Source organism: Gobius niger (assembly GCF_951799975.1).
Source record: "Gobius niger genome assembly, chromosome: 5".
NCBI classification, from domain to species: Eukaryota; Metazoa; Chordata; class Actinopteri; order Gobiiformes; family Gobiidae; genus Gobius; species Gobius niger.
In genome coordinates this window covers 18,934,006-18,961,408 of record NC_136856.1, presented here as the reverse complement: position 1 = coordinate 18,961,408, position 27,403 = coordinate 18,934,006, and the positions used below count along the sequence as shown (strand labels likewise).

At 41.0% G+C, this 27,403-nt stretch overlaps 1 protein-coding gene across 1 annotated transcript in view; it reads left to right on the top strand.

The window, feature by feature from the left end:
* The window catches only part of pcdh11 (protocadherin 11), a 181,464-nt gene that overhangs the window by 72,143 nt on the left and 81,918 nt on the right, over nt 1-27,403 (top strand). Inside the window, exon 4 of the mRNA XM_079556374.1 lies at nt 17,584-17,619. Within this exon, the coding sequence (XP_079412500.1) occupies nt 17,584-17,619 (36 nt within the window). The remainder of the gene's footprint in view (nt 1-17,583; nt 17,620-27,403) is intronic.

Sequence of the window (27,403 nt, the reverse complement as noted above, 5' to 3'; positions counted from 1 at the left end):
TGGAGAAGACACAGGCCAAATAGGCGGGCTGGATGCTACTTTGTTAGGCTTGGAGTATCAAGGTTAACGCTAGCTGACACCTATTAGGAGACGAGCTTATATGGGCCAGGCTGAGTCGCGACAATGAAATCCAATCAATCACGTATTTGGGTGTAGTTAATAAAAGGGGAAAGTAATGTGTACAAGCAATGAGACCAGCAGAGATCAAAACGTATTCAAAAGAAGAGGCAACAAAAGGCACGGCATACTGATTATCTTAGTTTATGAATAGTCAAAAGGGTTCCGGCAACTGAAAACAAAGGTCTACGTGTCAACCTGAAAGTAGCACATTAGCTTGCCTTTATAGCGAACGTAAAAATAAAATCAATTTCAGAATATTCCTAAGAAAAGATGAGCTATTTGTCCAATCACAATGCATTGTATTTTGTAACATGTATGCAAATCAGTTTTAATTGGATGAACAATACAATTTCATGAAAACGTTGTATTTGCGATTTCAGTCGGGGGATACTGAAAGCAGATCAAGTCATGCTGAATTGTAAAACAGGCAATCCCCTCTTTTTAATGCACCCTGTGAGAAGGTTATGGCTAAATTAACCTGAGAATGAAATATCATCGCGGACTGTATGGGACGGGGCACAGAAAGAGCTACACAAGCATTTGCAAGGGAGTAATCCTGTTGCTTGGCTTTCACATTCATATGGATTACCTGAGAAAATATTCATGAACTTGGCGCAGGTCTCTCCGGAGATGGTGGTGGAAGAACTAGTGTCTGTTCCTGAATATTGAGTGTGTTGACGGTTAATATTTCATCCGAGGAGCAGTGGTCAAAGAATTCTTCCAGCTGTGCCCTCGCTGATAATGGGGAATTAGGCAGACACTGATAGTTGCCTCCCTGTGTATGCGGTCATTTTTGCTCTTACGGCTTAGGCTCACTGGGACTCTGTGGCTGGACAAATGCTGGATATACTGTGAAGGGATGAGTGCTTGGATATGACAGGTGTGTTGTGCTTTGGTATGAAGAAAAGACCACAACAATGGCAGGCAGTAGACTACTGTAAAAGGCAAACACATGCAAGTGTGGTATATTGTAATGTTTGGGCATGTTTGGGCATAAAATTGGGGTTGCAAATTATAGAAAAAGTATTTGCTATTTCAGGTGAAAACCTTGATTATTCATGCAGTGATCAATTTGATGCAGTGGTCAATTTTGAGATTGGCTAGTTTTCTACCGTCTTTGCGTTAATGTTAAAGTAGAAATCAGACCATTCTCACCCTTTACGATGTTTATTTTAAAACGTTTTGTCGACTGGCATGGCGGTTTTTGTCCTAAAATCTCTATAACATTGCGCTCGGATGTGTTCCTTTTACATGGTTTCATTTATATCAATGTTGTACTTTCTTTTACCTCTCTCCGTTTGTCCTTTAGTTTGACATTAGACATTTCAATTCACAGAAGCTTTCGTAACATCAGTTTGTTCACATTAGTTAGCTTGAGTTACAATAGAAGCAGATCAATGAAGCAAAATAAAGAACAACAACGAAGCAAGACAGCAGGGACCAGGCCTGCCTCAATATTGAGGAAAGGGGTTGTTAGTTTGGAGTGCAGGGGATAAACCAAGAGGCAGGGCATATCCTCCCGTCAGATGTCCATATCTAGCTCTTCTCAGCTTGTCCGGCAGTCTACTGCACTTTGCACGTGAGGACCCCAGCGTGGTGCACATTGAGGGTCTCATCCACCCAAGACACTAAAATAATCCCTGCATTAGTGGCTACAACAAAATGTAACCTGGATCCGGCGTGATGGCCACGGGTGGGTGCTGGGAGGTGGGAGGAGGGGTGGGTGGCGGGAAGTGTAGGGTGAAAGATGAATGTTGGTGATTGCATGCTGTGATGCTCTACATAAGGAATAATAAAATATTAATCATGAAAAAACCTGGATCCATTGAACACAGCACAAACCCTGGGCACAGCCCAGCCAGGCCGGACGGAGACGCCAGTGTGGAAGGCAGAGGAAGTATAGTACTGTCTCAACTACATTACTGTCCAATGAACTTCTCCAGAAACTTCAAATTGGAGTTGTGCTCCACTGTCCTTTTCAAACTAATGTCCATGAGATGCACAAGAGACCGTCTTGGTTAACGGTTGAGGCCAAACTACTGGAAAGTTTCCTCATGTTCATGCACAAAGTTCTGATGGGTCGAGAGCCTATTTTTTTGTTAAACAAACTCTTATTCAGCGGGTTTTGTCACAGCTATGTGTCACAGATATGTGACAAAACACCAAGTTTGTGCCTGTGTTTGTCCTATCTGTCATGACATCAACCTGCCATGGGACAACGGATGAAGCCTATATGGCTAACTCCGGCACATTTACACAAGAAACACATGTTGATTAATGTGCACTGTCCCAATTCAAATAAAGATATATATATTTAAAAAAAAGTGACGACAAATTCTTTGGTTGTTCCCAAACCCAATAGTAACTCAATGAAAAGAACTGTTCTGTACAGAGGAACAAACGCCTGGAACTTGCTTCCTTTTAATATTAGAAACACTAAAAGTAAACCACATTTGAAGCTGAAGGTAAAAGGTGAATTAGATCAGTACATGTGAGCAACAGTAACTATGTCCTATATGCTTCCTATGGTTGTATGATGTATATGAAATGTGTAACATTCATGTATTCCATTCCATTAATGGATCCTCATAAAGAATAAAGAGTACAAGTGAACAAGGGAGGGCTTTTATAATATTTTCTAGGGCTGGCGTCATCTGCTGTCTATCTAAATGAAATACACACATTTATTCAATAAAATTGATAATGCCACACAAGATTTACCGACATCCTCTCTTTGTAACTAAATTTAAAGAAATAAACCTGTTTCTAGTCATTATTCACATTTCATTGCCTACACTGTACTCATTATTGGCCATTTTTTATGCATAAAATACTTTGTGTATCTCTAGTGTCTGTCTATATCTCTCTTTGAGTCCTTGGTGACGTCTCTCTTTATAAGGTTCTTCCCTCCTTGCGGTGACTGTGTGAGTGGCTGCAGACAGGTTGAGTATGTGCTTTGATAAACCACTAGCAGCTGGTCTCGTGTTAGTGCCAGCTCCAGCTCATTTACAAGTCGCACTGTGTGACCATCACTGCTACAATGAATGACTGTCAAGTGGATGAATCCTAATACCTACTGATGATGCAACATGGGGCTAATCAGCTTTATATGACAGCAGCCAGACTTACACTTAATGCAGGGATATGAAAATACTATTAGCAGATCCTCAAGAGAAATTAAGTGAAATTTCTTCTGAGATACTTTCTTACTCTAACAATGTCGAAGTAAGACATGTAGAATGTAAGACATGTAGAATGGCACAGTATTATTTGGGTACTTCTCTCCTTTTACACACATTTACAGGTAGTACAAACAATTTGAGTTCATAGTGAGTGATTTGACATCCAAGAGATGAATTATTGTATCTATTAATCGTATGAAGCCATTTGTTCAGCCATGCTAGTACCAGGGATGACAAGAGAGCAGCTGTATGGAAAGGAACTTCTTCACAAAACAGCTTTGATCTTTATTGCTTGAAGTAGAAAAATGGCTGTGTCTGACCCCTAAGACGGTTTGCTGGATCTTTTGTGCTTTATTAAATACAAAGTGCTGCTTAGCGCAGGTGTACTCCTTTGTGACAAGAGTGCACTGTTTTTGCTGTGTGTTCCCGGGTAGATAATGTGTCATTGTCTAAAGAAGAGGCCAGGAAATTACTTCATTTTACTCCCAACAGTTTCGTTCCGAGCTCCTGGAGACTAGTAAAACAATTTTGGTACTTAAGTCGGGCTCTCACATCAACTTGCAGCCTTGGAAATTTGGTATCGCTTTTGATTAAGGTGTGCTCATTAAGTATTTATAAGCTTTAGTAATCATTTTAGGGCTAGGGTATGGGTTAAGGTTAGGGTTAGGTTAAGGGTTGGCTATGAATAAGCATAATATTAATGGCCTATTAGAATGTTAACAGATAAAAGTATAATAAGCAGTGTGTTAATACTTTACAAGCATATCATTAATGCTTATCAGTGCCTTATTACTATTTAATGAGCTTAACATAAAGCATTACTGGAATTTTTAGTTACAGATTTAAAATGTATGCAGACCTTTGAGCATATGCACCTGGTCTTGAATGCATTGGCTTAATTTATGATATTTCCTGCACCGTATTTGATGGAAGCAAGATGTAGGAAAAATCTCCTCATAAATGACTGTGCAGTAAAACATGTCATATCACATCCAGTAAACCGCAAGCTCCCCCACATTAAAGCTGTGGTCCATCTTAGCACAAATAAAACATCGCACTTTCTAAACTTGGACGGCATATGAAGTTTGTCCAAGACTCCATTATGCCAATGAGCTTAAGTACTGCCTATTTTTCCCTGCAGTTTGAAAAGTAGGACATATGGGAACAGGGTGTATTTCTCAGACCAAAACATTTTATTTACAGCTATCTGTCCCGCTGTGTTTTTATAGTTGTTGAACAATAGCAGTATTTTTTTTAGAATGAAGTCGCGCATTGTTATTACTCTCTTTGCGCTTTCCTGTTTGATGCAATTTGAGATATGAAGGGCAGCAGAGATAAATAGATAATTCTCCGTATTAAAGTCCTTGCAAAGCCTCTAACCCGTCCCCTTCTTCTGAGGCACATGATTTTAGGCGAATCATTAACTTAGATGTCACCACATTATGAAGGATGTCCTTCAGCCGACGCCTCATTCCAAGGGACGGCTTGACAAAAACTCACTTTGAATTTGGTTGAAAGCGTGTCTAATTGAATTTTGATACGTAATTAAATCAAGCCATAAATCAGTCCAGATCCCAGTGCTCCGCGCAATCCCGCACTCCCGAGCTCCACCAGCTAATTATGATGAAGTTATTATCTCAGCCAAAGGGACCACTCTAAATGGCTCCTTCTGCATCATGGACCATCTTTTTTTTCCATGAAGATTTGAAATTTAACCTTGAAGGAAGGGCATCTCTCGTTGTTAGCATCCGGAATTTTCCGTCTTATGATGATGATTTGCCCAAATGTTGCGTTGCAGAGGCAGCAGGTGATTATCGAGAGCCATCCTCCTCGTAAAGTAAAAATCCTGTTACTCGCGGGGATAAACATATTGAGAGAGGAGGGGCAGGCAGCTTGGGACGTGCTGGAAGTCACCAATTACAGATGGTAGTAATTTCTGTCAATAATGCCTTGATGTGTAGGAAGTGGTGCTATTGATCCCACATGGATTTAGAGCCCGCTCCTCATCATCTGGTTCACTGTCTCATATGGTTAATCAATGCAGTCGCCGGTGTGAATTAGGAGAGCTTTTGATGCCGTGCACCGTGTATGTGTAATCCTGAGATATTAGGCATTAAATCTCACCTATTTATAACAAGTGTGCCGTGTGTCAGACAGTAATGAATTTGTCTAAGTGCAGAGTGTTGGTGGGGTATTTTTAAAGACGGAAGCACAAACTTGAAGGGTGATTAGGCAATGTTGATTACATAAAAGTAAAAGCTGAAAGGGGACAGATTATTTTTGACTCCGCCTCCTTCCATCCTACATAGCCTTCCATCCTGCCCATGTCCCATCTTATACCGCAGCTTGTCACCAGAGTATTGAGAGGCAAAGACAGCACCAAAGCGTCACTACAGCATAGCATGTTGCAGCTTCCTCTGTTAATGTAGTGCCAGCCGGAGCTGGAGCAGCAGCAAAGTTCTCTGCTTAGTAGGGAGTAAGAGGAAGGGTGCTCTATAAGGGGGGACAGAGGCGATCTGCAGGGCTTTTTAACTAGGTTGCCAGGGAAACTTTTAAAGGGGCTGTTTTGGATCAATATAGGATTTTCTAACCACCAAGAGGATGTGTTTGAAATTGTTACTAAATACCTGTAAAAAGCATGATATCCCTGCTGTACCCTTTAAATCACAATGTGTATTTCTTATCAATAAGCAATACACAAAGAGAAAAGAACAGTTATCTTTGCAAAGGTTTAACCATCACAACAGAATTGCTCGCTGACAAATACTATATATGTCGTCGTGTATCATTCTAGAATAGCAGAATTACCCAAAAAGTGTTTTTTTCCCCTTGTTGAAGTCTGACGAGTGTGGCCGATAGACTGATGTTGTAAAAACCCATTTCTTCCCAAGCATCAGTGATCTTCACTGCGTGTTTAGCGGGGTATATCTGAGAGGAGAAGTGGAGTAGATTGCTGTTTATAAAAGTTCATTATGTGAAAAATGCACTCGCTTTGTTCCCTTCTGGGGAGGAACATGTACAAATCTCTATTCCTAGGGTAAAATTAGCATCATATGGAATCTGTTCCTGCTGGGGTCATCTTTCTGACTCATACTTCAAATCATCAAATAACATAATAACTAGTATTAGTGTGTGTGTGTGTGTGTGTGTGTGTGTGTGTGTGTGTGTGTGTGTGTGTGTGTGTGTGTGTGTGTGTGTGTGTGTGTGTGTGTGTGTGTGTGTGTGTGTGTGTGTGTGTGTTTTAACCCACATCATAATAGGGTTGTCAAATAATCTACACTTACTGTCTGAACTGAATCTGGACTATCTCTTTTACTGTCAGTAAGTTCTACAAGCAAAAACTCCACGCCCCCGACAGACATACCAGATCCAGCCGGCTTGTAAATGAATCCCCCTGCAACAATCGCCGTAACAGGCTCCCTTTTGCATGATTTCCAAACGAACATTGATGAACTTTTTTCATTAGTCCACCACTTGGGATTCCGACACTCCGGCGCCGCAGCAAAGGGAGCGGGAGGATTGTCTGTCCACGAGTCCAAACCATTCAGCCTGGTACTGTCTCTCCTTTGCTTCCTCTCCCTCCCCCGTTTTTAATTCACCCAATTTGTCGGTCCAAATGAAACAGCGAAAGGTTAGAGTGTGGAGTAATTAACAGCCGCTAGCCTAATGAAATCAGGAGGGGCCGGACCGCCGGAGGATCAATACCTTAGGGCGAGCAAACTGGGAGTGGGAATTGCCCGGGCCAAAAAAAAAAAAGGCATACATACACACCACTTAATTATAATAAGATGATGAAAAGCCAACATGTTGTGCACTTGTAAATCAAAATTGGTTCGAACGGCCCGGACGTTATTGCTGTCTGGTAATTGTGTTAAAGCTAAACTTGTACCTTAGCGCTCAGTCAAGTGTGCAGGATTTACACCACTCCTTGCGGTTTGCTGAAAGGTTCTCCCTTTATTGAATGTCAATATGCACGTCGATACCGTTTGGAACAACCGAACACCGATGCAGGGGGCTAAAAAAACACAGGGGCCTCTATTTATCTAAGGCTACACTTAAGTATATTGAAGACTTTATTAGCCCGCTCTGATGAGGAGGTGTTTTGTTTGCAACAGTTTTATCACACTATCGGAGACCTGCTGCGTTGCCAGAAAATATAGTAGATGTAAACTTGAACTCAGCTCGCTTATTCTTGGCGGAGATGATTGCTTCTAGTGCCTAGGCAGATGGCGACCGAGTCCAAGATTTTTTTTTCTTTCATTTTTTTTTCATTTGGAGAATGTTGGTGTTAGGTGTGCATATGTTTGTTTGTGAACGTCGTGGACTCTGCCACCTGTAAAGCTGCCTTTTTATTCCCACTGATAATCCGAAATAGATATATATTCATTGTAAGTTCAAATTCACTGTTTGTACAAAAGCAAACCCAGACACCTATGCGTATTCTGTATGCTCTATTGATGATCCATGGACACTTTTTTTTTCTTCAATGAATTTCACTGTTGCTGTTGTGCTGTAAGGCTGACATTGTCTTCTTATTGGCTAATTTGGGCACATCACCTTATCTCATCCTTGGGGGAATACCCACGCTGTCGCCAGCCATATGTAGCTTTCTTTGGCGCTCTTAACAGCCTCTCTAAATCAGACCGTGCCACTTTTCACATGGAATTCCTGGCAAGCGGAGTGGCACCGCTGACAGGTCCGCGTTGACCATTATTTCCCGGGCAGGCTGCATGTGGGGAGCAGTGCTTGAACAGCAGCTCACTGTAGCGCATCTTCCTGGGCCAGACTTTAGTTTTGCCTCACAACAAAGTTACTGGAATAAGCAAGAAGAGGCTGTGGCTGCTCGGTATGGCCTGTTCCCTTCCTCTTTACCTCACTTTCTGCTCTCCTCGCCATCACAGGTATTTACAAATACCAACTAAACTGTTGTGTGGGCAGCCGTGGAGGCAGAGCAGTGGATCTCATTAGTGTTAAACACTTAGAAGCAGGCGCTCTGGGGAAAGCTTGTTTGAAGGCGTTAGTGGGCCTTAAGCTTATCTGATCACAGTCTTTGCACACCAGATCACAAACAATTGCGCGCTAACTTCTGCAGACCTTGTCACACTTTGAACATTGTTGTTAAAAATAAAAGAACGAGCTGGTTAACTCCAACATGTAGCTGTCAATTTATTAGCCTCGATCTGTTCTTTGAGTAATTAATCAAAACGACTGGACTTTGGTTGGATTTTGCCAAGTGACTTCATCAGAGCCCAGATATGTGATAGCTGAAAACACATTCTGACATTTTTTTTTAGTAATGAGCTTTCATATTCTTTCCATGCTCCTTGTGGTTCTTTAGATACACTCATACTTTAATTGAGAGAGAGTTTAAATGTGTGCAGTGTAGTCATTATAATCAAGAGAAGTATAACAGCAACACATATATTGTTGTGACATCACTGTATCAGTGAATGCAAAAATAAAAGAACCGTTTGTGCAGGTTTGATAAAATTACCTTTTCATAAAAAGACTAAAACGCTGTGAAGTGGCTTATGGGCATGTGGGGGCTGGATCATGTCAATCCATTCCACAAGACCCTCTGCTGCCTCACACATTTATTTAAATAAACACCCAACGGCTTTGGGAATGCATCTTTATCTAAATGTAAATGTTGACTATATGTTTTGAGGGAAACTGATTAACTGGACCGACTCCAAAGCCTGATAGGAATAGACTTTCTAATGCTGTTTTATTCACACAATGGGCCTGATGTCTTTTTTCCTTCCACAATGCAGGTTTGCTATTCACAATGAATGTAATTTCATCTCGCCTCCAGTCACAGCTGGAAACTGCTCTTACCTTCCATCTTACATTGGCAATATTAGTCCCTCTGTCTCTTTGGCAGTTCTGGGCGCATAGACTTCACTGGGAGATTTAAGTGAAGTATTTTTTTGATCAAGTAAGAGGGCATGCACATACATCATTTTTATTCCAAAAAGAGCCCTCGACGTCCTATACTGAGTGGCAAAAGCAAACCACGACAATGTAAACTGCTCGCTGCTCATTGAGTTCTGTTACTATAATGACATCATGGGCTATATAAAGGGTAGTTTCCTTTCAACCTTTCCTCCCCTGCTTTTCTCTGTGACACCTATGCATGCCTTTCAGTCATGTGAATTTTATTGTTATGGCGGCCATTTTGAATACCGAAGTAGAATTATGCAGTACTACAACATGTAACAATATCTCTACTCAGGATGAAAATGAAAGACAACTGATGGACAGAAGATAACAGTAAAAACACGGTCCCAGAGAGCGCAGGTTTATGTGAAGAAACCAGTGAGTGTTTAAGATGTTAGCATGCTACCAGTTAGCATATAGCTTCAACAGCTCAGCTCTGACCTCTCCAAAAGAAAGCCCTGAACCACACTCCAAACATCTAACCTTGGATACAACACACAGAGGTCAGAGCTGAGCTGTTAATGTAGTGCTTCCTCAGTGTTCATAGATGTGATTCACACATGTGTTTATCATGTTGAAGCCATTGACAGTTGGTTGACATTTGCTAACCAGTAGCATGGTAACATCTTGAGCAGCTTAAATACTGACTCAGACTGAGACTGTTGACATGACAAACTGTAAATATCACACAGAAAGGTTTACTGTTTCCTCTTTGATGTGTTCTTTAGTCTGAGGAGTGAAGCAGATATTTAGTAAATCCTGCTGTAGCTCGACAGGCAGAGCTGATATGCCTGTGCCACATTTACTGGTTATATCACATAAACGTGCACTCTCTGGGGCCGTGTTTTCACTCTTATCTTCTTGAGCGATTATTGCAATTACATTAAAATGCCACTGTCAATCAGTCTTTCATTTTCATCCTGAGTGGAGATATTGTTACATGTTGTAGTACTGCGTAATTGTACTTCGGTATTCAAAATGGCGGCCGGAACTATGCGTGATGTCACTGGAAACGCATGTATAGCAAGACAAGTACGTATGTATACAGTAAACAGATGAATTCATCTTAAATTTGAGAAGAAAAAAACAAAAACAAACATGGGCAAATTGGGCTATTCAGTACCCTAAGAGTTTGTGGTTGACTGTGATAATATGCAAACAGCTCTGGGAAATGGCACTCCATAAAATATGAATAAAATGTATTCTTTTGTGTTTCACACTTTTATTGATTTTTGACAGTGTTACTATGATTCAAATAAAGTGTCCGAATTCATGATGTTCGTATCATCATCATCATCATGTTGTGTATCCTCATCATTCACACCTTTCTCATGTTTGCTCATTTTGGACATTTAAATACTCTACCTCCAGTCTTTTTGTTTTAAACGGAGTTACATTTGGATACAGAATCGCTGCAACAATACAGTCTGGTGGTTTTTAATCAATTATTTATCCAATATTTTAATGATCAGAGCGCCTGGGGTGATCAAAGCTGTGCAGTTCAGGCTCCAGTGCCTTTGCTTGGTAAGACATCCTTCTCCACTTTGATGTGCTTCACCAACAAATGCACTCATCTTAAGTATAGCTCTCTCAGTGTTGCTGCATCTGGGCGCTCGGAGACAGCCACTGTGAGAGGCATGCACAAAAAGGGTCACTCATCTATCCTTATTATGGGGATACAGCGTTATGCTAGTTATTTATTTATTTTGAGACACTCGTTTTTAAATGTTTGGGTCACTGTTGTGAGCGTGTAAATGTTTAAACGCAATCTTCCATCTTTCTTTGTTCATGATGTTGCAACTCGGGCTGTCTAATTTATACAAGGAGCCACCGTTCTCAATGTCATCGCAACATGAGACGACCAGCGGTCACCTTTCTGGACACGTTGTACATTATCAGACACATAATTGGCTGGAGACTTGAAGCCTTGTGTCACAAGATATTGAATAAAACATATCTGGGGGTAGAAACAACGCGATGATGAAGATAGCCTGAGGTAAAACGGTGCTTTGAATGACCAGTCAGTACCATGCAAATTAGGTCCTCCTTAAACAGCCCGGACTGTCAGTGTCCTTAGATATGCAGACGTGAACTCAGTCTATTTTTAATTATATTTGTCAAAAAATATCCAGATCACACTTTCTATTCAAATGAGCTGACCCCGTGTTGGTTTTGCGTCACTCAGCTGGTTGTAGGAGCTTGTTAACGATGACCTCCGCTGTGTGTATTCAGTATGCAGATGAGACTTCTATTAGGGTTAGTGCTCTGAATTCAAATAAGGATAGAAGCGGTAATGTATCATTGTAAAATACATGACAAATTAAACAATATTAACTTGTTTGTTTTGGCCTGTTCATAATCTCTTGTTTTGCAAGATAAAATCAAGCGCAGAAATAAAGGGGTCAATAAAGGAACACATCATTAGCGTGTGTTGTGTGTCTGTTATATCTCACCATTTTGAGACACTTCACCTAACCTGTCTGTCTGCAGTGTCTGTGGATTGCCACTTACTTTACCCTTTTTGGTAACACTTTAGAACAGTGTTTCCCAACCAGGGGTACGGGGACAATAAAAATCATTTTTATAGGAAAAGCTATATTTTTCAGTAAAATGTGTTGCTTTGGGAGAATTTTAGGTTTATTCTAAATAAACTGTAACACCCTTGAGGTAGAGGGGGTACACGGTTGACCACTGAAAGGCCAAAGGGGTACGAAAGACAAAAAACGTTGGGAACCACTGCCTTAGAATACGGATCAGTACAGTGGTAATTAGTAATTATGTGGCACATTTAAAGCAGTACTAAGTAACTTGTTTACCATAATAAATCCTTCCCATAGTCCCTCTGGGGGTAATGCAAGTCTTAATGGGATGATTGGGGGGGGGGGGTCTTTCATCTCCCCCTGGTGTCTCTGGCCAGAAAACCACAATTGCAACTTCGCTGCCTACGGGTCGAAGGCGCAATACACACTAATGGAATCAACGGGCAAAGCTAACTGTGGGCTAGCGCCACTTAAACAATATTTACAGCCAAGTTTGAGTGAAAAAAATTATCTCCATTGTGTTATTGGATGTGCAATATCCCTCTCTCCCTTTGTCTTTTCTATCAGCGTAGTATATACTCTCACGGACAATTAATAGGTAAAAAAACGCTTTAAAATTACTTAGTACTGCTTTAAGTAATAACAGTGGTACTTTTAGGTACATACAGTGGTAATTAATAGATGAAAAGACCTGGAAATCCGTAGTTCTTATGGTTGTATTTAATGGCAATCATGTCGTGCTTCTATGGTACTTATTGTGGTAATTCAAGGATACTACAGCAGCAATTCCTAGGTAGTAAATGTACTACTTCTTGATACATTCAGAGGTAATTTCTAGAAATTATGTATGATTTAGTTAGGATTGTATGACTATATAAAACAACATAAAGGAAACAAGTTTCTTTATTCAATCAATCAATCAAAACTTTATTTATAAAGCGCTTTTCATACAGAGTTGTAACACAAAGTGCTTTACAGATTAAAAGCAGTTCCCGCCCACCCAACCACCCACTCTTCCAAACAGACAACAACACTGCTCACCCCACCCCCCTCCCCATAGCCACATACACACACGCAGGCACACACACACACACAGCCACACGCACACACGCAGCCACACACACACCCATACACGATGAAATAGTGGACGTAGTGCTGAGGCTGGGTACAGATGAACCAGGTAAGGAAATGCCATCAGAGGAGCCGTCTGCACCGGGAGCGGTACATCAGCCACAGCCACAGGGCACCACCACCGTACACCCAGCGGAGGTGCAGCAGAAGCACCACACCTCCATCCGGGCACCCAGAGGACAGTGCCCACACAGCCACAGCCGACCACCGCTCCCGGGGCAGAGGGCTCCCTCAGAGGAAACACTGGAAATTCTAAAAATGCAAAAATGCAATATACAAATATATACATAAAATAAATAATAATAATAATAATAATAAATAAAATAAACATATATATAAAACTAACTAAAAACTAGTATAATAAGATAATTATAAACATAAATAATAATAAAAATAACTGAAAAAATAAGTAAGTAGAAATCAGCTAAAAGCTAAGCTAAAAAGGTGGGTCTTGAGCCTGCTCTTAAAAACATGAACGTTCTCTGCGGCCCTGAGCTCCTCCGGCAGGTCGTTCCAGAGGCGAGGGCCGTAATACTGGAAAGACGCCTCGCCATAAGTCTTTTTGTTGACTTTAGGAATAACAAGGAGACCTCTGCCAGAGGAGCGAAGGGGCCGTGAAGGTTCATAAGGTAAAAGCAGTTCTGAGAGATAAGAAGGACCAAGACCATTAAGACATTTAAAAACCATTAAAAGAACTTTAAAATCGATCCTGAAACACACGGGGAGCCAATGCAGCGATTCTAAAACCGGTGTAATGTGGTCCCGCCTCCTGGTCTTCGTCAGGACACGAGCTGCTGAGTTTTGCAAAAGTTGCAAACCTGAGATACTCTTTTTGGGAAGACCAGAAAGCAGGGCATTACAGTAGTCGATACGACTGGTGATAAAAGCATGCATGAGCGTCTCCGTGTTGGCCCGAGAGAGAATGGGGCGGACTCTGGCTATGTTCTTTAGATGGTAAAAACCTATCTTTGTGATATTTTTGATGTGTGAAATAAAAGTCAGCTCAGAGTCAAAGATCACACCCAGGTTTTTCACCTGTGAGGAAGGATTAAAAGACAGTGACTGTAGTTTGGGTAAAAGTTTCTCTCTCTGGGCCTCAGGACCGATGACTAAAACTTCAGTCTTGTCCTGGTTAAGCTGGAGAAAGTTTTCTGCCATCCAGGATTTGATATCTAAAATGCAGTTAAAAAGTGCATCCATTGGCCTGGTGTCATCAGGAGACATGGAGATGTATAACTGTGTATCATCAGCATAACTGTGAAAGTTGACTCCATGTCTCCTGATGACATCACCAAGAGGGAGCATATACAGGTTAAAAAGCACTGGGCCTAAAATCGAACCCTGGGGCACACCACATGTGATTTTATGGACTTTAGAGGAGCAGGTATCCACACTTACCATGAATGTCCTGTCTGTGAGGTAGGAAGTAAACCATTTGTGTACAGCACCAGAGAGGCCCATGTGTTTTAAACGAGTTAAAAGAATAGTGTGGTCGACTGTATCAAAAGCAGCGCTCAAATCCAGAAGAACCAGCACGGTCAACTTTTTAGAATCATAATTTAATCTAAAATCGTTTAAAATCTTTAAAAGGGCTGTCTCGGTGCTGTGGTTTACCCTAAAGCCAGACTGAAATTTTTCAAGGACATTTTGTGCGGTAATAAAATCACTAAGTTGATTAAAAACAAGTTTTTCTAAAATTTTGCTTAAAAATGGTAAGTTGGATACCGGCCTGAAATTGTTCAGGTCATTAAAATCCAAATTGCTCTTCTTCAGCAGGGGCCTCACCACCGCCCCTTTAAAGGCAGCAGGGAAGACCCCTGTCTGAAGAGAGCAATTCATCATGTTTAAAAGCTCGTCTCTAAAAGATCCATAAAATGTTTTAAAAAACGGCGTTGGGACCGGGTCTAAAAGACATGTGGTGGGCCTCACTGAGGAGAAAACTTTATCAAGCATCTCAGCATTAACCAGGACAAAACTGTCCAGTGTTTCCTCTGAAGGCAGACACCCAGATGCAATTAAAACCATGTTATTTTGGGAGGATAAAATATTACATCTGATAGTGTCCACCTTCCCCACGAAGTGGTCTGCAAACGCGTCGCAAAGGGAGTCAGACACTTTAAAATGGGTTTTGTTAAATTCCGGGTTGAATAAATGGTTGATGGTGGAAAATAAAATTTTGGGGTTATTTTTATGGATACTGATTAGGTTTGAAAAGTAGTTATTGCGTGCGTTTCTTATTGCGTTGTTGTATATTTTTTGATGCTCAGAGAATATTTGAAAATGTATAGTTATTTTGTCCTTCCTCCATCTCCTCTCCGCCACCCTGCATTTACGTTTAAGTTTTTTAAGTTCTTCATTTCTCCATGGAGGAATGTGTTTTATGTTAATGTTTTTTGTTTTAAGTGGAGCAACTGTGTCCAGGGCGAACTGTAATTTGCTGTTAAAATTTTCAACAATAAAATCAGGGGGAGCAGGTAAAACAAGAGGAGGACATTTCTCTAAAACATCAATAAAATTTGCAGCCACTTCAGGGGTAAGATAACGTTTCCTGACAGTTCTCACCGAGGTCTCCCGTTGAATAAAACCGGTGACATTAAAAAACACACAGTAGTGGTCAGAGACAGCCAAGTCGACGACAGAGGACACAGCCGTGGACAGGCCATACGTGATGACCAGGTCCAGACTGTGTCCTCTGTCGTGAGTTGGCTGCATGACGTGTTGGGTAAAATCCATATAGTTAAGAACATTTAAAAACTCGGTTGCCACCGGATCTAAAAGATTATCTATGTGTAGATTAAAATCACCAGTTAAAATAATCATCTCGTATGAGTTATGAATAATAGATAAAAACTCTGCAAATTCAGTGTTGAAAGCTGTGCATTTCTTTGGTGGTCTATAAATAGTGACGGCTAAAATTGGAGGATTACTAAAAACGACAGCATGGTATTCAAAAGTGTTAAAATGCTCAAATAAAACAGGTTTGGTGGCAAGAGTATTAGAAGTTATTGATGCAGTGCCACCTCCCCTTTTACCATGTCTAACTGAAAATGCACTGCTAAAATTAGGTGGAGAGGCCTCCGTGAGAACAGTGTTCGCATCTGCACCCAGCCAGGTCTCAGTTAAAAACAAACAATCAAGCTTCTTGTCTAAAATCAAATCATTCACAATATTATTATTATTAATATGGAGTGAGTAGCACAGAAAAGACTGTAGCAACACAGAGCTTACCATTTCAAAACAAGTTTCAAGCACAAGGAAAACACTGTAATCAAAACAAAGAGACTCATATGTTATAAAAAATATTTATTAATTATTTATAAAGTCATCATAATCATAAGCAACAATCATATCAGTACCAGCTACCATTTTATGCCAATTCTTTCTATATATCACTGAGTGTCTAGGACTTACCACTAAAAGTACCCAGTAATTACCACTTTAGGTAGTTACTGAGTAGTTTCAGTTCTAAGTACCCATTACTTACCAGTACAAATCTAGTACTAGTACTACGTTGTTATTACATAGAAACAACCACTTTAAGTATTACTACTGAAGTTCACTATGCCGCATCACTGTAATTACCTACACGTACCACTGTAAGTACCTGGTAATTACCTCTGTATGTACCAGGCATGTACCACAGTAACTACCTAGGAATTACCGGGCTGTATTCTAGACTGTTCAAATTGTGCTTTCACGTTGCTTACCATTTTGTAAGTAAAAAAATATGTCACCATAAAACAAACAAAAAAATGTAAATCAGTAGCTCAGTCAGAAAACCATGAATTATTTACCACTGAGGAGAGACTCTTATTTCCCCCCCAAACTTTTCCAGCGCTGTTATTTGGGTTAGCTGTCCACCAGGATGCTCTGTTTTACTTGATGAATAGCTTAAAGCCTGTGCGTCTCTATATCCTGCAGTTGGTAGGAGCATCCCTGGGTGAACAATTACTCCTGGATAATCTGTTGACACCAACTTATTTCCTGCTCATTGTCATACTGTTCCACCCCAGCGGTCCCCTTCTCCTCCCCCTCATCTAAGTGGCTTCTCGCTGCCAGATTCTTTGTATTTTATTTGCAAATTTAGTCATGTACCCGGGATTATTATACACAGTACAAAGACAACAAAATTGGTGATTAAAAATTAAATACTCTTATCTCTATGTGAGTTATCTCGGTCCCCAGAGAGAGGATGCTATTTTGCCAGCTTGCGGGTGCCTTTTGTTCCTAATTTAGAAGCTTGTCATTGTTTATTGTTAATTCTTGATGCACCCATTTGATATGGCGTTCACTCTCCCTCGGTGACATGCGGCGAAAACATCTTCATCAAAGTGTCAGTTGGATGGCGCTTGTTGTCGAGGTAACAAAGGCTGGTCTATTCTCCGCGCTTGTGGAGAGAGTCTGCCTGTGCGCCGCCGCTGTATGAACCCGGGAGCATCAGAGTGAGGGGGGAATCGATATCCAAAATCTCAATCGCAAGAATGAAAGCAGAGTGCAAAACCACAGATCTATCAGGCTGTCAATGCTGAACCGCCTGACTTTGAGCGCAAAAAAAGGAATGGAAGCTCTCAGGGCGGGTTCCCTTTGTGGTGTCTAAACATCTATTTTCATTGTAAATCTTTTTCTGGAGGAGAGGTTTTTTTTAAATGATTGTTCTTGTTTTGTTGCAGGAGGCCTGTCAACTCAGCAAGATCTCGTCTGTTAATGTAAGTTTGCGCACTTCCATCTATTCTACACCTTTATCACCACTACGACTTATTAGAGAAAATACAAGATTGTAAAGAGTCTATATGTTCTATGTCTACTGAATATTAAATTGTTGTTGTCTATATGAGGACTACCGATGGAAAGAAGGAACTGTACTGAGTGTTCCTTCATGTGTACTGTCCTCTCAAGATGATCAAAGTAAGGCATATAGACAATGATGAATAGAGATATTACATCTTAACTTTAAAGCTGCGCTAAGCTAATCCATTTGCAGGCCCCCGCACCATGAAAACACACGCAGGGATCACAAAATGAGTGGAAATGTTTGCAGCAGTTAGCGTGCCCACACAGTTTAGCATTATGAAAAAAGATCACTGACTGATAAACATCTGGCCGACCTTTTCTGATGCAGCTGAAATCCTCATGACGTCCTCATGTCCGCTTGTTTGATAATCCAATAGAGCAGAGATCGGACGGGTTGACCCAAGCGCGCCAACCCGTCCGGACCCAAACTTTGGATCCGACCAATTTTGATCTTTGAATCAGAGGACACCCGAATTCAATATGCAATCGTAATGCGCAAATAGCGCCAGTGGCGTAGCAAGAAGTCGGTAGGGGCCCTCAGGTGGCTGCTCGGTGTACTGCGCACTGGGAGAGAGGAAGTCATTTGGGCAGGAGCTGGTCACCTGACAACTCCCATGATGCAGTTCTCTGCATAAGTTTTCCTCAAAACAGAAGGCTGAGGTTCTTTAGGTCATGAAGAGTGTTACAATAAACTGGTTTCACTATTAGAAATATAATCTGGTGGATCCACAAGTAAAAAGGTCTGTCCACTGCTCATTATAAGTTAACATTAGGGAACCATGACTCACTGAAGCAGCAGCAGGATAGGGATGAACAGCCCCACAGAGCGTTGGTGGAGAGATGATGTAACTGCATCACCAAAATCTTTAGGAAGACTGTATTTATCAAGTGTTTATTGCAGGCTTCAGAAAAACAGGTTGGTTCATGGGGGCCCTTGACTGTTGGGGGCCCCAGGCAGCTGCCTGATTTGCCTTATAGCAAGCTACGCCTCTGAACCTGGATAAGAGCACGTCTGAACCTGGACTAAACCAGGACTGATCCTCGACTAAACCAGGACTGATCCTCGACTAAACCAGGACTCAGTGTGTTTAACTGAGCAAAGAGGAGAAACAATGTCATATGTGCACATTGTGTATAATAGAATAATGAATTTCCCCACGGGGACAATACATTTCTACTACTACTAGAGGCTATATGCTTTCTGCTATTTAGAAGCCAATATTTATTATTAGAGCACAAAAACAATAATGCCAGGATTCAATTCATTGCATTATTTTCAAATCACAGTAATAGATTTAATAAAGGCTTAAAAATCCTCATACTACTGTGAATTAACCATGTATGTTCCAGACCTTTGCTTGACCATTTTTTCTTAAATTCAGACCTTGGTTGAATTTGTGACCCCTGCAATAGAGTGTCTACCAGGAACCGTCAGGTCATGTTTCTGTTCACAGCCCATGCAACATCAGGAAGTGGCTTTCACGGGGTGTGGGTTATTAATCCTCTGCACAGTAAATTTTGTTCTACACTGAGCTATAATGTCGTTTATCCACCTAAAACACAGACTTGCGTAGCATTTGCAGTTTAGCAAATAAATATCAAAATTCCTCTTTTCCTTTGAATGCACCATCAGGGCAGCGTGTGGAAGGGAGTGTGGGGAGTAGGTGAAGGAGTGGGATGCAGAACAGGGTTTACTTCTGGCACCTATACTGTCAAACAAATCCTGGAGAATAGCTTAAGGCAGCTTATGAAGGCTCCTTAAAAATACTTCAGCATGTCAGCATTTATTATGTCAGTCGGAGGTTTCATCAACAGAATATTACGAATAGTACTCCTGTTGAAGAGCTGAACTTCACTTCACTGGTCGTAACTTTACTTTGGTACAGATTTTGGGTTAAAATGCACAAGCATTTAAAGTGATGTGATATAGTTACATACTCCTACTGCAAAAATTAGGGCTTGACCTTTAGACAAACCAAATAATATAGAAAATCGCCAAGTCCATATATGCCTTGGCACTTGTCCACTCTGCTTGGCTTGGACATTATAACAAGCATGATTCATATGGTAGACAATTCAATATCCTCCGCATTGTATTTTTATCGCTCACACCATGTTTTCGCAGTTATATGCACACAGTTCACCAGGCCTTGGTCTGTTCCGGCACAATTGTCAAGAGTTCATCACAAACTTTCCAGCAGTTTCAACAAGAAGAAGAAAAAAAGACACACACACACATTTCTGCTCCCGATATGATGTATTCTTCACTTGACAAAAGGACATCTCAGGTTATCTATCCACAATATCCAAGGTTTAGAAAATGTAGCTGTTGTGCTCAGTAACATTGTATTCCGGGTGAAGTGTGCTGCTGTTTATCCCCTTCTTTACGGAGTGGCTCAGCTCATGACCGCTGAAATTATGAAAAATAGACTGCGTTTGTCCAAAAATTGACCCAGTAATCTCTCTTAACGCATGCGGAACAAATCACCTCCCCCTTCCATGTTCCTGCTAACTCAACATTTCACACGCAGCGGCATATCACCTCAAATAATAGTCAGAGTGGAACGCCGCGTCCCGAAAGAATGGAGAAACATCACATGCAAAACGTGGCTCTGTTATTTTGTGTGTCATTTGAATAAATACATAGCTTATCTGTTTTCCCCCCTCTGCTTGTGCCGTGTGTGACATGTCAAGTCACCATCTCCTCTGAACAGATTTATGCGGGACTAGGTGTGCCTGGGAGCTGATTCTTATCTGAAATGGCAGAGCCCATCTCCCCTGATTCACTCCTAAGTGGTCCCTGTTTATCACTCAGAGAGAGGCGCTTGTCAGCCAAGTCCCTCTCGGTGTTGCACTGACTTCTTCTGGGCTATTTCCCAGAGAGTGGCAGTTGGGAAGAAAAAAAAAATGACTTAAAATAACAAACTGTTCGAAGGACAAGACCTCTGACTCGTGGGCTCCGCGTCTTTGTGCTGAATTAGTAAATGCTCAATGGACAGGGAATGTTGCTCGGTGGAAAGGTATACGACGTTGAATTTAAAACAAGTCTTCTGAGATTTCACCACTGTAAATCGTTTTTTAAACTGGTGTCTAATGGAGTTTGCATCCTTAACCCACGTAGTAGACGTTTTTCAAATATCGTTGACGGGACTAGGTTGTTTAAGTTCATGACAACACTGGACCACTTCTGCCAATTACTTGAAATCTGTCTCAATGGCACCTTTTCCCAGTTCAGGGGAAATGTCTACCGACAGATTGATTACTCTTTTACAGGCTGATTCAAGTATTTTTTGGCCCTCTCGTTGGCTAGACATTGATTCTGATGCACTTATAAAGGTAATCCTCTCAAGGTAAAAAGAGTACTATTTATCAATGTCATGTTGCCACCTCAGCTGGTCCCTCTTGAATAAAGGAGCAGCGGTTCTGCTTTGAGCTCCTATTTGAGCTCACCTTATTTCTATGGGTACATCCAGCCACCCTTTGGAGCATACTCATTTTGTTTTTGAGAGCTGAATGTAACAAGCAAATTTCTCCATTGTGAGATCAATAAAGGCTTATCTTATCTTATCGCATGACCGTAGGTGGGAGTAGGAACGTACAGCAGATCTACCGTAAATCGAGAGCTTTGCTTTTCAACTTAACTCCTTCTCCACCAGTCCGATACAGCGCCCGCATCACTGTAGACCCTGCACGATCCGTCTGTTCATCTCAAGCTCCATCCGTTTCTAACTCGTGAACAAGACCTCAGATACTTGAACTCCTCCACTTGAGGCAAGGACTCTCCGCTGACCCGGACAGGGAAAGCCACCTTTTCATCCCAATCGCTTCACTCTCAGCTGCAAACCAGCGCACGCTGAGCGTCCAGATTTGATGACGCACATCAAAACGGCAAAGATGAGATATTGTGGCTCCCCTCTCTCAATTACTCTAAAACCTTTATGCTTTCACTGGATCCAATATATCCTAAAATAATGGTCCAGTAGAGAGCAAGGTCTCTGCCATTTAAACTCCACACCTTCACATCTAAGTTTAAGGCTTTTCTAATCCTTTAAATCCTGTCCCATCTGCAATTTGTTTGGGCAGTTACCAGAGGCTGGGGATTGGCTGGCGTGTTGTATGGCAGAAGTCGGCACATGCCGCTCTTGTTCATTTTATCTCTGTGTACATACTCAAGGCAGTGTTTTATCTGGCTGAACGGCTTTGTTTGGTCTTGATATCTCTTACCACAGCTTGTCTTTGCTTTATGGATTCCTGGCAGCGTCTTTAAATAAGTGATAATGCCTAGCAAAATACTCACCTTGCCTTGATGGTGGATGTGTGTTGTTGTTTCTGCTACCTCTGGGAGGAAAAAAGTCTATTTATTCAACCCTCATTAATTGTAATTAATATCTGAGCAACTTTGAATTTTGTGCATAATCAAAAAATGTGCTTTTCACCATCTGGCAGCAGCGAGGATGTGCTGGAAGTCAAAACTAAGTTGCTTCCCCCGTGCCAAAGCGTTTTGTCCTGATTGTCATAGACAGCTGTTTGTTCTCATAGATTTTGGATGGCATTGTCAAAGAAGTTTCCAATAATTAGAGTCATGAGGAGAGAAAGTGTGCTTTTTGTCACACTGCCAAGCTGCTGTAAGTGGGGCTCTTTTTTCACGGGAAACCTGGACTTAGCTTTTTGCAGCTCCGCCATTAATTTTAGAAATTGCTGCCAAGGCAAAGTATTTAGACGCCTTGAAAGTGTGGGTAAACATATGCAGGAGGTATTGGTTTGCCAACAAGGTTCTCGTCGCTCTACTGTGTTATTGAATGAACGGTAATATGGTGATTTCGTATTTGTTCTAAAAAGAAACAAGGTAAAAATATCGCAGGTGGAAGACATTTCACAAATATTAAAACTTGATATAAAATTGTCAAAGAATGAAGATTAAATATTAAATTAATACTGAATTAATTATTGAATGCCATAAATGTTGGAATAGTTCTCTGGGAACTTAGTCCAATTATTAACAAATCCAGTCTTGGTAGTTTCCCGAAACGATTTTACTCTCGAGTTTAATTTAGCTAAAACCTCCAAATGCATTCCTCTCTTGTCCACTTTTACTTTGAATGGAATCAATGGTGCCTCGATTACCTTTACACCCCCCATTTGTCTGATTTCTCTGTCTATTTCCTCTCACTCTCACTCACAAACAGTGATTTGCAGCCTCAGGAGTTTGATGAATCAAGTAAATAGTGTATTAAGCTTGGTAGTTCAACACCACAGAGCTAAAGAAGTCACTAGTGCTTTAAGGGCGCTAATTGTGTAGACTCAGGCTAGCCGACCTTCACTGATTAGTTTTAAATGAACCGTTTTGTTAACTTTATTTTCGGCAGCTCATTCTACATCCCTGTCAGACAAGGGTGCTCTCCCTTTTCCCAGTGTGAGACTATATGTATCAGATGTCACTTTATGACCCCTGACAGGCGTTGTGAAATACAGAGTTTCGTCACCATGGGAAAAGTTTGGGGAGAAACAGTGCTTGTCCACTGCTCATCAATTAAACAGCCCACAAGGGTTATACATAGAATAAATGAAAGCTTACAGCTCTGAATTGAAGAATACTGTGCTTCCCTTTATATATCTTTACTGCAATATATTGTTATTAACCATCAAAAACAGAACAATTGTGTTGAGTAGTTTGTTACAAGGTGTGGGGTTCATTCACCCTCATGTTATCGATGGGTTTCTTAGCATTGACATGGATTTAGAACTTATATAATTCTTGAGATAAATAAAAAAAACCATATGTTTTTAAATACTCACTGGTCAATGCCTGATATATTCCTCCCACTATGTTGAACTAGCTTTTTTTAATCCAAAGATTGTATTTATTTGATCCACAGGGAGCAGTGAAATGTTGGAATCCATCCAATTACAATAACGTGAATAGGTTAAAGGAGAAGTAAGAAACTTTTGCCCTAGAGGCCGTAGAGTCATGGAGTCATGGCATGTTGCGTTTTTTTTTTTACTCATTATTTGTCCGTGAGAGTAAATACTACGCTGACAGAAAAAAAGCAAAGAGAGAGAAGGATATTGTACATTGTGCCACCAACCAATTACACAATGGAGATTTTTTTTTCCACAAAAATTCTCAAATTTGACTGTAAATACTGCTAAAGTGGCGCTAGCCCACATTTCGCTTTGCCCGTTAGCCTGTTAGCTTCTTCTGATCGTGTTAAACCAAGAAACAACGTCAGGCAAAAATGTTCATCAACAAACCGAAAGCTTTCGACAGAAGAGTCAGGACTAAACTGTCTGCCATGTCATGAACCTCAGAAATGTGAGCCAAAAGTGATTTTGTAAACATGTAAGAGCAGCGAGGGAGATGTTTTCCATTAGTGTGTATTGGGGCTGCCGGGTCGGAGGCAGGGAACATAGCAAGTGACACCAGAGACCCCCCAATCATTACCCCCAGAGGTACTACGAAAAGGATTGTTTAAGGAAAACAAGTTACTTCTTGTTCTGCTTTAATAAGAGCATAAAAAACATGGGCACAACACACTTTCTGTTTATAGCCCATGTAACAGCCAACCCTGGACTCATTGAGACGGCAATCCCCATCGGAAAACATGTCACAATAGCTCTCACATGGATTTAGCTTGCAAGCGCAACAATGGCTCAATTCAAAGCTATATGATCTGTGACTTTTTTCCCACTTAAAATTAGACTTTTCATAAACAAAGGACCTGCACATCATATGTTTGAATAATTAGTCCGAACCCTTTAAAAAGACAAAATGTGTCCTTATGTTTTTGAGTGAACGAAAACACACATCACAGCAGTAGAACCCGGATATTATTATGTTATGAGCTAAAAAAAAAAAAAGAAAGACAAGAAAAGAAAAAGGTAGCTGATTTTGGCAAATTGACAACTGGATCATAGATTTTTAAAAAAAGTGATTCTGATTGGCCCATGGAAGGTACAATAATGAATCAACGCTTGAAGACAGGCAGTCATAATTATGCCTGATTGCAGCAAAAAATAAAACATGATTAAAAAAAAGACTGTGAGGTAAAAACTACAAATCTGTGAAATAGTGTGTAGGAATAACAAGCGGTGCCATAAGCATTGGGCCTAATTATGTTTTATGGTCTTCTGTGCGTGTTGCGGTATTGATGCGCAAAATCATGACAGACTGAAGCTGTGCTATATATCCTCTGAAATGTCTTCTTTTCACCAAGACAAGCTCAAAGAAAGAATGCTGATCTCTTCTGCTCCCGCTATATGCTCCGCTTGTAACCCTGCAACATTACAACTCAGAACATGACATTTGACTTCCCACTGCTTTGAGTGGAGTGTGTTATATTGCAAAGCGAAAAAATATCTTACATTTTTCTGATCTTTTTTTTTTTTACAAAATACGCAAAAAAATTAGACACACGCTTTCAATTCACGGAAGACTCGGAGAAAAAACACCACTTCCATTAGTTTATTACCAACACAGGCTGCTTTTATAGCTACAAAGAAAGGTTGCAGCGCGAACTTCTGTAAACCTGCAGCAATATCAAAGACCGCCGCGCCTTCTGGAGGAAAATGCCCAGACGTCTGTGATCTGCAAGACGTTACAAATCAAACCCTGCCTGCATCTCCTCAGACACCCACCTCCCACCACCCTTGTCCCTCTTTTGTGTCTATATCTGGCAAAATGAAATAGGAAGTAGTTTAACCTGTTTAATACTTGTGGTTTATAATCGCAGGGTCTCGATTTTAAATTTATTCTGAGTTTATTATCTCAGCAGTCATTTGTGGGACTCTGCAGACTAGAAATCATTTTTTGGGTTAAGAGGCCACCGTTTCAATTAATCCCTCTGGTGACAGGATGCAATTTTGGAATTAGTCCTCAGAACAGCATGTAAAGATGATGAATGCAGTGTCTGGGATTTACTAATATATGACTGGCCTTTTAAATGCCAAAGTTTAACTTTTTTCATTTAAACAAGTGTATTGTATCATAGTCAATAAAGAATAAACACATTGAAGAAATGCTAATTATTCCTCAGTCATTGTCAGGCTTTTATACCTGACAGACTTTTTCTGTATGCAGGTTAAAAAAGGTTTGTGTCTAGAGTTACACTGGTGACTGACGGCAGGGGTGATTTTAGAGTTTCAACTTTAGAGGTGCTTAGCACCTGAGGGTTTGGGGGTTCTCGCTCAGAAAATTTTGAACCGAACAGATGTAATTCCCTGTAATTTGAGGCATTTTAGATGAACTCATTACATTGCCCCCTCCTGCAACCGCCACCTTAACATGGTGGAGGGATCTGAGCGCCCGAATGATCCTGGGGGCTCTGTTGTCGGGGGCTTCGTGCCCCTGGTAGGGTCTCCCATGGCAAACAGGTCCTAGGTGACGGGTCAGACAAAGAGACCAACAGGCCCGGTTTGAATCGTGAAGCCGTCCCACTGTGCACCCACCACCTGCAGGAGGAGCCATAAGGGGCTGGTGCAGTATGATTTGGGCAGCTCCAACGGCTGCCCCCATGACCCGGCAACGGAAAAGTGGAAGAAAATGGATGGATGGATAATTACATTGCAATGTAATTGTAAAAATACATATATTCAAAATGAGACATTATTTGTTATGACAATGTATAGGATACTAATCAGATTGTGGCATAATTGTATTTCAAGAGCATATGACAGTTATGTAAGGATTAAACAACTCAGAGTCGTGCATTAGACGGTTATAATGCAAACGCGGAGTGCATTATAACCGTCTAATGCACGACTCCGAGTTGTTTAATCCGCTTATACCATGGTCACACAAACAGAACATTTTATAGCCAATTTTTTTTTTCATTTACTAAACTCACTAAATTTGCCAGACTACCGGGACTATTTTATGTGGGTTATTAGCCGGTCACTGAAGGCTCGTCTCAGAGCGAGTCATTCTCCGCAGCTACGAGGATCTCAGTCAGGCGCAACGAAACAACATAAGCACAGAATCACAACACAACAGGACTAACCCGGCACTTTTCCGTGGAAGTAACCACCGATGTGCGGCACTCGTGGGCAGGGGTTATTTCACTTTTACGCTGTTTAACCTGAAGCTAGCTAGCTAGCTCAACGAGCTCAACTGTTTATGGAAACAGCTGTGGTGGAGTCGCTTACACCTGGGCCCCACGAACTGAAACGTTTATGTTTAACTTTACTAATCCGCCAAATTTGCTTAAATGCAGGATCATTTTTATGTACGCCTGAAAATAATGAATAGTGCCTTAACCGTTTTCAATAGAAATGGAAAGCTCATATTTTATTAACAGTAGGCTAACCTAGCTGCTTACTCTCCTCTACTTCCCATTTATCAAAAGTTGTGTTTTGGCCAAAAACGTTGAAATTCGCCACAAAATCCATCTCATTCGTTCCTGTCAATCACTAATTAAGCGTTTATCTGATTCAGCTGTGTTAACGCGTTACTATGGCGATTTCTACAGTGGAGTGATATCCCAGTGATGTAACTACCGGACTACGTGTGCGGTTATTCACCTTATTCCGCCCCGCCCACTATTTGCCACTTTTTGCGTTGTCTCGACCATTCCGTTGTACAGACACTTCCGGTCGAGTGCGAAGCCCGTTCATTTAAACGGAGAATGAGGGAAAATATTCTCCGCTCAAATCTTTTGAGTAGATTGATTTGTGTAAAATGTCCCATGTTCATTTGCACCAACA